General features: G+C 39.2%; 1 protein-coding gene across 2 annotated transcripts in view; it reads right to left on the bottom strand.

Moving 5' to 3' along the window:
• The window catches only part of FBXO22 (F-box protein 22), a 30,184-nt gene that overhangs the window by 13,292 nt on the left and 4,526 nt on the right, over nt 1–12,366 (bottom strand). The window contains exons 3-5 of one of the 2 annotated variants that reach the window (XM_025390654.1): nt 7,407–7,494; nt 6,487–6,582; nt 2,980–3,144 (exon numbers count right to left, since the gene is read on the bottom strand). In XM_025390654.1, coding sequence (XP_025246439.1) covers nt 2,980–3,144; nt 6,487–6,582; nt 7,407–7,494 — 349 coding nt within the window. The remainder of the gene's footprint in view (nt 1–2,979; nt 3,145–6,486; nt 6,583–7,406; nt 7,495–12,366) is intronic. The other variant, XM_025390655.1, reaches the window with a different exon arrangement.

Genomic DNA, 12,366 nt, shown 5'->3' with positions numbered 1-12,366 from the left:
ACTGGCTTACTCCAAGGCCTTCAAAATGGCACTTGATGCTTTTACAGACTGCTAGGCAACACGCAAATGGCTCTCAAACCAACATGTCTGGCCACAGCCATTCCTTTGAGTTTCAGACCTACTATTTGCTAACCACCTGACCAACTCTGAAAAAGACTTCGTTTGCTGAACTTGGTTAGCTCCAAGTCTCATTATATTACAAAATCACATAAGCTCAGCACATAGCCACATTTGCTCCTCAAATTCATTTTGCCTTTACACTTAACAATGGGTCAGTTTTAAAGGCACTATCTGACCTTTTACCAAAGGAAGTTTGGCATCCTTAATTTAGAATAGCTTTAACATTTCTGCTAACTCTGCTATTTATATACCCTAAAAGCCTTAACTCTCTACTGCCATTAAAGTTCAGTTTCCTCATTGAAAATATTCCATTAAGAATTCTATCTGGCAAAGCTGTGGTGAAGATTAGAAGTGCTGTGCAGCACAGTACCTGGCATATAGTACCTCCACAAACACTGGCCATCGTTAATTGTCACTTCAGGCCAATATACATGTATGCTCCTCTGGCATGCGGCTTCTGAAGGAGCTAAGGACACTTAAAACCTTACTATTCCCCCCACAAACTACAAGGCCACACCACAGATGAAGGGCCTGTGTGACACACAGTAAAGCCTGCCTAGGGTAGAAGCCAACACTAGCATCTAGCTACAATCTACTGTTGCTAAGCGTTTTATGGAAGTCATTTCATTTAATCTTCACTATTCTGTGAATTCAATGTTAGTTATTTCCACTTTATAGATGAGGAAAATGGAGGCTTAGAAAAATTTTAAAACTTGCCCTAACTGGAGAGCCAGAAAGTAGCAGAACTAGAGTAGCTATAAGCCTGCAATCTTTTAAGGTTGACTACCTTCCATTTATTTTTTAACTGACAGATAAAATTGTATGTATTTATCAATGTATAACATGTTTTGAAGTGTATATACATTGTGGAAGGGTTAAATCTAATTAACATATGCATTACCTCACATAGTTACCATTTTTGTAGTAAGAACACTTAACAGTCACTCTCTTAGCATTCTTCAAGAATATAGTATATGGGCCAGGCACGGTGGCTCACACCTGTAATCCCAGAACTTTGGGAGGCTGAGGCAGGTGGATCATTTGAGGCCACGAGTTTGAGACCACCCTGGCTAACATGGTAAAACCCCATTTCTACTAAAAAGACAAAAAAAAAAAATTAGCTGGGCATGGTGGTGCACACAGCATGTAGTCCCAGCTACTCGGGAGTCTGAGGCATAAGAATCACTTGAACCCAGGAAGTAGAGGTTGCAGTGAGCTGAGATCATGCCATTGCACTCCAGCCTGGGCAACAAAGTAAGACTCTGTCTCCAAAAAAAAAGAATATATGGTCACTGACTATAGTCTCCATGTTGTCCAACAGACCTCTAGAACTTATTCCTCCAAAATGAATTTTGTATCCTTTGACCATCATCTCCCCAAACCCCCTCCCAACCAACCCAGACCCTGGTGACTGCCATTCAACTCTATATTTCTATGAGAGCAACATTTTCAGATTCCACACATGAGTGAGATCATGTATTACTGGAGTTTCTGGGCCTGGCTTTATTTCACTTAACATCCTCCAGGTTCATCCATGCTGATGCAAATGACAGGATGTCCTTCTTTATGGCTGAAGAGCATTTCATTATGTATATATACCACATTTTCTTTATCTACTCATCAGCTAATGGACACTTAGGTTAATTCCATATCCCAGCTACTGTGAACAGTGCTGCAATAAACATGGATGAGCGCAGATATCTCTTCAACATACTGATTTCATTTCTAAGTCAGCATTCTTAATAGCTACACTACCCTGTGTCACACCAGAGCTGGCTGTTGAGACTTTCCATCACCTACCTTGACCTGACCACCCTCTTCCACATTATTAAGAGGCTCCCAGCTGCTAGTCTTTGCTGCTAATGCCTCTTGTTCCGCGCTTCCCCTCCCATTCACCGACTTGCAAGTTTTGTTTTGTTTTTTCACATTGTCAGGGATAGTTGTAAAAACTAGTCTCAATGTGTATACCCCCTTTTTTCCTCATCAGTAAAAGAAATTTTACCTTTGGTGCTACACAATTTTTTACTCCTCCTGGTTTAAGTCCCATTTCAAATAACAGAGGTTTATCTCTACAGGCTGGCTGATCTATGCAAAAATGAGGTGTTACTACTGAATAGCTTTTATGCCAACAGTGATTTTTAATGAATTAAGTGAATTCAATCAATTCATTTGCAGATATAGATAAAAGGCTTTAATGCTGCTTTCCTTGAGTAACTTGTTAGTTGTTGATTATATTATTAACTTAGATGCTTTCCCATCTAAGCTTAGACACTAAGCCAACCCTTTACCTCTTCAAATTCACTTCAGGGCTCCATCCACACTACCTGTGGGATGTTTCCCAGCATACCCCTTGCTTGATAGACTTGCCTTAACTCATACCTTTCCTAACACTCATCAGGGTCACTTTAGTTGTTCCCATCTTTCTAATTAGTTCACAAAGAACTAACCTGCATCTTCTAAAAACTTCTAAAACGCTTGTTACTAGAATAAAAAAAAAATAGGTTAACAAAATACAAATAGAGCAAAATGAAATAAACTATTAGAGCAAGAATTCCTTAAAATTCAGAATTAAATACAAACAAGTTTATCATCAACAGAGTATTTATGAAAAAAGTTTCATCTCTGGGTCTCTTGGCTTTAATGCAAGTAAAATAATTTAAAAAGTAAATCAATTCTACCAAACGTGTATCATACTGGCCTCTGTGAATCATCTGTTTGAATTAGCCACAGCTCCAGTAACAGGTGTACTTAATTCAGATTCTCCCAAAGGAACCTAATATCCACCAACCAGCCAGAATTACAAAGAAATCAAAATTAATCAATAAAATGAGCAGTTAATGATAAATAAAAGTAACTTACCTACTTCAGTGAGCTGATGTCTTTCTAATGTTAAATTCTTTGGATCCTTAATAAAATGAAAGGGTTGTATTTTTATTCCTTCAATTTGAGGGAATAATAAAGCAAAACCAGATTCTCCAATTTCTATTTCCTGAGGTCGATTGCTACCTGATCCCATTGGAGTCACTAGAGAAAAAGTTAAACAGTTTCATCAATACATTCAGTAAAAACTAGATAACCACAGTCTAGGTCACTAAGATAATCATCAAGCTAACAAGCCACTATCTGAGTAAAAGTTTTTCAGCTTTGACAGTTTTAGGGTGTAGTGTCATGATGTTTGCAATTTAACTTTCAAATGGTTCAGAAAGAAATTTTGTATAAGCAAAGTGAGAAAACACAAATGTTGCAAAATTTTTTCAACTGCTAAACTAGATAAAGGGTATATGGGTATTTATCATGCTATTCTATTATTCTTTCAACTTTTCCATACTTTTCAAAATAAAAAGTTGGGGGAGTAGTAAATACACTTTCACAGCAATTCCAATTTTTAAAAGTTTACCCTAAAAATATTTGACAATTATATAAAGTATATATATACCCAAGTATTTTATCACATAATTTCAAATAGGAAATAAACAGAAAAAACCTGAATGTCCCACACTGGTATTGAGATTAAAAGTTACACTGGTATCATAGAATATAGCCATTAAAATGATAACAAATGTATATTTATAGACATAGAAATATGTTTGTAATATGCTCTGAATTTTACAGGTAGATATTACAGATTGAACTGTGTCATCCCCCTCCCTACTGCCTACCCCAAATTCATGTTGAAGCCCTAACCCCCCATGTGACTATATTCGGAGATAAGGCCTTTAAAGAGATAGTTAAGATTAAATGAGGTAGGCCAGGCGCGGTGGCTCAAGCCTGTAATCCCAGCACTTTGGGAGGCCGAGACGGGCGGATCACGAAGTCAGGAGATCGAGACCATCCTGGCTAACACGGTGAAACCCCATCTCTACTAAAAAATACAAAAAACTAGCCAGGCGAGGTGGTGGGCACCTGTAGTCCCAGCTACTCAGGAGGCTGAGGCAGGAGAATGGCGTAAACCCGGGAGGCAGAGCTTGCAGTGAGCTGATATCCGGCCACTGCACTCCAGCCTGGGCCACAGAGCGAGACTCCGTCTCAAAAAAAAAAAAAAAAAAAAAAAAAAATTAAATGAGGTCATAAGGGTAGGGCCCTAATCCAAAAGAGGAAGAGACACCAGGCATGCTTATGTACAAAGAAAAGGCCACATGAGAACACAGTGAGAAAGCAGCTGTAAGCAAGCTTCAGAAAGGCCATCCCCAATCTTGGACATCTAGCCTCCCAAACTGTGAGAAAATAAGCTTCCGTTGTTTAAGCCACCCAGTCTGTGGTATTTTGTTATGGTAGCCCTAGCAGACTAACACAGTAGGTTACAAGTCTATAGAAAATTTTATTCTGGTTTTTTATATTTACATACATATATAAATAAAGGTTAACATCATAAGAGTGGTTAACTCTGTGGTGCTTAAAGGTGCTTAATTGTTTTGCTTTTGCTTACCTGAATCTTCTAATTTTTCTTCTTCTAAAAATAAATATTATTAGCATAAAAAAAAAAAAAACTTTTTTTTTTTTTTTGGAGACAGTCTCACTCTGTCACCCAGGCTGGAGTGAAGTGGTGCAAACTCTGCCTCTCGGTTTCCAACAATTCTCCTGCCTCAGCCTCCCAAGTAGCTGGAATTACAGGCATGAGCCAACCATGCCCAGCTAATTTACCTTCTTTTTTTTTTTGAGACAGAGTCTTGCTCTATCACCCAGGCTGGACTGCAATGGCATGATCTCGGCTCACTGCAAACTCTGCCTCCTGGGCTCAAGCAATTCTCCCGCTTCAGCTTCCTGAGCAGCTGGGATTACAGGTGCCTGCCACCATGCCCGGCTAATTTTTGTATTTTTGGTAGAGATGGGGTTTCACCATGTTGGCCAGGCTGGTCTTGAACTCCTGATCTCATGATCCACCCAACTTGGCCTCCCAAAGTGCTGTGACTACAGATGTGAGCCACCGTGCCTGGTCAATTTTTACATTTTTTAGTAAGATGGGGTTTTGCCATGTTGGCCAGGCTGGTCTCCAACTCCTGACTTCAAGTGATCCGCCTGCCTCGGCCTCCTAAAGTGCTGGGATTACAGGAATGAGCTACTATGCCCAGCCAAAAAGAAATAAGCTCTTTTTTTAAAAAAAATGTTAAGCCCTTTAGAAACCAAAGCTAGAGCAACTGAACAAATAATATTCATTTGTAAACACGTGAAATTCTTCTTACCTCACGGTACAAGACTCAAATTCAGATCAAAACTCTTTCAGTGAAGATTAAAAATGACAATTCTCAGTACAGTACTGCTGAGTTAGAACTAAAAAACGTAACAGTGGCCAGGTGTGGTGGCTCACACCTGTAATCCCAGCACTTTGGGAGGCTGAGGTGGTGGATCACCTGAGGTTAGGAGTTTAAGACTAGCCTGGCCAACATGGTGAAACCCGGTTTCTACTAAAAATACAAAAAATAGCCAGGCGTGGTGGTGGTGGGCGCCTGTGATCCCAGCTACTTGGGAGGCTGAGGCAGGAGAATCGCTTGAATCTAGGGGGCAGAGGTTGCAGTGAGTGGGGATCACGCCATTGCACTCCAGATTGGGCGACAAGAGTAAAACTCCATCTAAAAAAAAAATAACAATAAATACATGACAGCGAACATTTACTTACTGCTTTCTGTGTTATCTCTATGCTTTACAAGTGTTAACTCATTTAATTCTCACAACCCTCCAAGGAAGGTACTATTGTCATCATCCCCACTTCCTTGATGAGGATAGTGAAGCCCCGTGAAGTTAGGTAACTTGCTCAAAGTCATACGATACTAAGCAGTACAGCTGGCATTCCAATCCAGGTATCTAACCACTGTACCATTACTGCCTCAACAGAATCTCTCCTCCCCCAGTTAACTACAGAAAAGAATAAAAAATAATAAAAATAATAAAAATCAGCAAAAATTCACCAGCAGCAATCAAGCATGGAAAGGGGCACAGCCTCAGGCTATAAATGTCAAAGAGTGGTACCAAAGCAGAGAAACAGAAATTTCCTAACAAGGCCCATCTTTGCTCCTAATCCCAGTCCTATCTCACCCCTACCCACCAGAAACAATACTGCTTGAACTGACAAAACTCTGAAAATGCCCACAAATACTTCCTAATTTGGAGGGAGGCAGAATGAGATCTTTCCCCTCTTATGAATGACTACTAGATATGCATTATACAGGTAGCCTTGAGATGAGAAATACCACAATAACTTAATAAACATTAATATAAGGCAAATATAAAGCCATGGTAAATATGACTGACTTTATTGTATTTTAGATGTCCAGAAACAGAAATGTGATTCCAAGCTAAAAATAATTCACCAATCCAAAGGACCCCACATTAATGCAAGGAGGAAATCATCAAGTTGCTAATTTTTCTCACCTACAATTCCTGGGGTCACAATCCCAAGGACCTGGCATTGTTTGGGGAATAGCTTCTCAAGGGCAAGTGCTGTTTCCATACTAGTTCTTTTCCTTGCTGTAAAAATACATTAGCAAAATGATTAAATATCATCCATTTAAAGTCAAATCTGACAATGAAAAAGTAAAAAAGCAAATACTGGAAATATTTAAGTCACCTGACACGAGAATGCTCTAAATAAAGGTCTAAAAGCATTGATTAAAACAAACACTTTACCTGTTTTGGTCCTGGCTTTTAAATTCTAAATCTGACCTTTTGCACCACTAGTCTGCTTTTCCTCTCTGTTCATATAATGCTTTTGCCCCAGTGATGTCAAATTTAGCAGTAACAGCTGAATTTTAGACTTGCTACTGTACCTTTCTGTTCAGCTGATATTGCAGTATAACTACTATTTGCATCAACAGTTAACTGGATTCAAATTAGACAATAAGAATCCATTATCTAAGTCTAACTTGGGGCCTATGTATGCCCATCTTGAATACCTATTCTGCCTTTTCCCTCAGCCAGCCAAAAATGCACCATTTCTCTACATAGCTTTGGTAAATGGGACCTCATGTTCCAATATAGCAAAAGGCCTGAATAGCCAAAGTCATACAACCTGTTTTAATAATAAAAAGTGCCTGGAGAATTAAAGCATCTCAAATTGAGAAAAACACCTTTCTAATGAATTTGTTTCAATTACACTACAAGGTTTAGAAATCAATCTGAAGCAGAAAGGGTTCCTCAAGGTTCAAAGATAGATACATGCATGCATACTACAGGTGGCAGTCCCAGAGCCTCAGAAAGTCGATTAACTCTCAGGACAAGTACAATATTGAACTCCAAACAGAAGGCACATGATGGAAAAAAACAGAAACAAAAGCTTTTCTTTTGATATTTACCTCTCTTATGGCCACGACACTCTTCCAGACTAATGAAAGTTTCTGAATCAGCCATGTAAAGAACTGTATGTGGTAAGATGCGAACATTCTGCAAAAAAAAAAAAAAAAAATTGGAATTGGATCCCATGAATCCATGAGTGCTTCTGCATAGTCCCCTAAAGTATCACCCAGTCCACAGTGCAATGAAATTAGAACTCAGGATTAAAAAACTCACTCAAAACCGCACAATTACATGGAAACTGAACAACCTGCTCCTGAATGACTACTGGCCAAATAACAAAATGAAGGCAGAGATAAAGATGTTCTTTGAAACCAATGAGAACAAAGACACAATGTACCATAATCTCTGGGACACAGCTAAAACAGTGTTTAGAGGGAAATTTATAGCACTAAATGCCCACAGGAGAAAGCGGGAAAGATCTAAAATCAACACCCTAACATCATAATTAAAAGAACTAAAGAAGCAAGAGCAAACAAATTCAAAAGCTAGCAGAAGACAAGAAACAACTAAGATCAGAGCAGAACTGAAGGAGATAGAAACATGAAAAATCCTTCAAAAACTCAATGAATCCAGGAGCTGGTTTCCTGAAAAGACTAACAAAATAGACAGACCGCTAGCCAGACTAATAAAGAGAGAAGAATCAAATACACACAATAAAAAATGATAAAGGGGATATCACCACTGATCCCACAGAAATACAAACTGTCATCAGAGAATACTATAAACACCTATATGCAAGTAAACTAGAAAATCTAGAAGAAATGGATAAATTCCTGGACACATACCCTCTCCCAAGACTAAATCAGGAGGAAGTCGAATCTCTGAATAGACCAATAACAAGTTCTGAAATTAAGGCAGTAATAGCCTACCAAGCAAAAAAAGCCCAGGACCAGACGAATTCACAGCCAAATTCTACCAAAGGTACGAAGAGGAACTGATATCATTCCTTCTGAAACTATTCCAAACAATAGAAAAAGAGGGATGCCTCCCTAACTCATTTTTTGAGGCCAGCATCATCCTGATACCAAAACCTGGCAGAAACACAACAAAAAAAGAAAATTTCAGGTCAATATCCCTGATGAATATCGATGTGAAAATCCTCAGTAAAATACTGGCAAACCGAATCAAGCAGCACATCAAAAAGCTTATCCACCACAATCAAGTCAGCTTCATCCCTGGGATGCAAGGCTGGTTCAACATATGCAAATCAATACACGTAATCCATAACATAAACAGAACCGATGACAAAAACCATGATTATCTCAACAGATGCACAAAAGGCCTCTGATAAAATTCAACACCACTTCATGCTAAAAACTCTCAATAAACTAGGTATTGATGGAACGTACCTCAAAATAATAAGAGCTATTTATGACAAACCCACAGCCAATATCATACTGGATGGGCAAAAGCTGGAAGCATTCCCTTTGAAAACCCGCAGAAGACGAGGATGCCCTCTCTCACCACTCGTATTCAACACAGTATTGGAAGTTCTGGCCAGGGCAATCAAGCAAGAGAAAGAAATAAAGGGTATTCATATAGGAAGAGAGGAAGTCAAATTGTCTCTGTTTGCGTATGACATGACTGTATATTTAGAAAACCCAGTCATCTCAGTCCAAAATCTCCTTAAGCTGATAAGCAACTTCAGCAAAGTCTCAGGATACAAAATCAATGTGCAAAAATCACAAGCATTCCTACACACGAATAACAGACAGCCAAATCATGAGTGAACTCACATTCACAACTGCTACAAAAAGAATAAAATACCTAGAAATACAACTTACAAGGAATGTGAAGGACCTCTTCAAGGAGAACTACAAACCACTGCTCAAGAAAGTAAGAGAAGACACAAACAAATGGAAAAACATCCCATGCTCGTGGATAGAAAGAATCAATATTGTGAAAATGGCCATACTGCCCAAAATAATTTAGAGATTCAATGCTATCCCCATCAAGCTACCATTGACTTTCTTCACAGAATTAGAAAAAACTACTTTAAATTTCATATGGAATCAATAAAGAGCCCATATAGCCAGGACAATCCTAACCAAAAAGAACAAAGCTGAAGGTATCATACTACCTGACTTCAAACTATACTATAAGACTACAGTAACCAAAACAGCATGGTACTGGTACCAAAACAGATATACAGACCAATGGAACAGAATAGAGGCCTCAGAAATAACACCACACATTTACAACCATCTGATATCTGACAAACCTGACAAAAACAAGCAACAGAAAAAGGATTAACTATTTAATAAATGGTGTTGGGAAAACTGGCTAGCCATATGCAGAAAACTAAAACTGGACCCCTTCGTTACACCTTATACAAAAATTAACTCAAGATGGATTACAGATGTAAGTGTAAGACCTAAAACCATAAAATCCCTAGAAGAAAATCTAGGCAATACCATTCAGGACACAAGCATGGGCAAAGACTTCATGACTAAAACACCAAAAGCAATGGCAACAAAAGCCAAAATTGAGAAATGGGATCTAATTAAACTAAAGAGCTTCTACACAGCCAAAGAAACTATCATCAGAGTGAACAAGCAACCTACAGAATGGGAGAAAATTTTTGCAATCTATCTATCTGACAAAGGGCTAATATCCAGAATCTACAAGGAACTTAAACAAATTTACAAGAAAAAAACACCACCATCAAAAAGTGGGCAAGGTATATGAACACACACTTCTCAAAAGAAGACATTTATGCGGCCAACAAACATATGAAAAAAGGCTCATCATCACTGGTCATTAGGGAAATGCAAATCAAAACTAAAATGAGATACCATCTCACACCAGTTAGGGTGGCGATCATTAAAAAGTCAGGAAACAACAGATGCTGGAGAGGATGTGGAGAAACAGGAACACTTTTACACAGTTGGTGGCAGTGTAAATTAGTTCAACCACTGTGGAAGACACTGTGATGATTCCTCAAGGATCTAGAAAGAGAAATACCATTTGACCCAGCAATCCCATTACTGGGTATATACCCAAAGGATTATAAATCATTCTACTATAAAGACATGTGCATATGCATGTTTACTGCAGCACTGTTCAGAACAGCAAAGACTTGAAACCAACCCAAATGCCCATCAATGATAGACTGGATGAAGAAAACGTGGCACATATGCACCATGGAATACTATGCAGCCATAAAAAAGGATGAGTTCACATCCTTTGCAGGGATATGAATGAAGCTGGAAACCATCATTCTCAGCAAACTAACACAGGAACAGAAAACCAAATGCCGCATGTTCTCATTCATAAGTGGGAGTTGAACAATGAGAACACGTGGACACAGGGAGGGGAACATCACACACCAGGGCCTGTCAGGGAGTGGGGGGTTATGGGAGGGATAGCATTAGGAGAAATACCTAATGTAGATGACAGGTTGATGGGTGCAGCAAACCACCATGGCACGCGTATACCTATGTAACAAACCTGCACGTTCTGCACATGTATCCCAGAACTTAAATTAAAAAAAAAAAAAGTATCACCTCATCCAAACTGCTGGTGCCCTACCTTCTTTCAGGTCAATGTTGGCATTCTGAGTCAATCTACTTCTCATTTACTTTTCACTCATGCTCTTTCATTTTCAGTTCATTTACTAAACACCTACTATTTCTTCATTCCAGCCCTCAAGAAGTTCATTTTCTTTTTTTTTTTTTTTTTGAGACGGAGTCTCGCTCTGTCGCCCGGGCTGGAGTGCAGTGGCCGGATCTCAGCTCACTGCAAGTTCCGCCTCCCGGGTTCCCGCCATTCTCCTGCCTCAGCCTCCCGAGTAGCTGGGACTACAGGCACCTGCCACCTCGCCCGGCTAATTTTTTTTTTATTTTTTAGTAGAGACGGGGTTTCACCGTGTTAGCCAGGATGGTCTCGATCTCCTGACCTCGTGATCCGCCCGTCTCGGCCTCCCAAAGTGCTGGGATTACAGGCTTGAGCCACCGCGCCCGGCCAAGAAGTTCATTTTCTTAATAACTGAAGCTCTTAGAACAAAAACATCAAGTACCAGCAAGAGACACACTTGCTTTATATGAACAGGCATTACAGTATCAGAAAAATCTCAGTAATGGGGAATCACTCCTCTTTTCACTGCTCATTAAATCAAATACTCCAAGCCTCCATTTCCAGCCTTGACAACAAGGCATCCTTCAGGGCCCCTTAGCTTACTATTAATACTATCCAGACACACCCACTTCCCCATGTGTTCTATTGCTCTGTTCCTGTAGAACTTAAGACTGTTTCCCTCTAGAGACACTTTAAGTGCCACCTCCTCTCCAAAACCTTTTCCTAAACTCCCTCAGTACTCTGGACCTCAGATGCAACATCCCTTACCCCTAGTTAATCTTATTTGTGCCCTATCTCCCCTATGAGCTGGGCTTATTCAGACTCACTTGTTTTCAACTAAACTTTCCAATTAAAGACAAGTGGCAAAGCAGCTGAATTAAATGAAAATGATGAATATATTTTTCTAAGCTAGCTATTTTCAAATATTTTTTACTACCAGAATAAAATGAAGTACTTAGGATATAGCAAGGCCTCATTATTGGTTAAATGGAAAAAAAAAAAAAAAAAAAAAGTTGGTCCATGAGGTACTTAGCATATAGCAAAGCCTCACTATTGGTAAAGTGGGAAAAAAAAAAGTTGGTCCATTATAATTTGGGGGAATGCCAAGATGTTTCAGAATACATTCTATATAGATAAACTAATAAAAGAGACAGATAGCATGATGGCCTGTGGGGCCCATGGCTGCCCAAGACCTACAGATATAGTTTCCTTGCTCCACACAGCATTTTCAGAAAATGTAAACTGAATGCCAATGTTCAAAATTCCACCGAATTTTTACATAAAATGTGGATTTCCAGATTCTTTTTAAAAACTGGACATTTTGGCAACACTTAGACTACGTGCCTCTTAACTAAGGCTAAATGGAGGCAAGCCTTTCCAGTC

Source organism: Theropithecus gelada, chromosome 7a, assembly GCF_003255815.1.
Source record: "Theropithecus gelada isolate Dixy chromosome 7a, Tgel_1.0, whole genome shotgun sequence".
Lineage (NCBI taxonomy): Eukaryota > Metazoa > Chordata > Mammalia > Primates > Cercopithecidae > Theropithecus > Theropithecus gelada.
The sequence above is the reverse complement of the archived record's forward strand: the minus strand, read 5'-3'. Positions and strand labels throughout refer to the sequence as shown.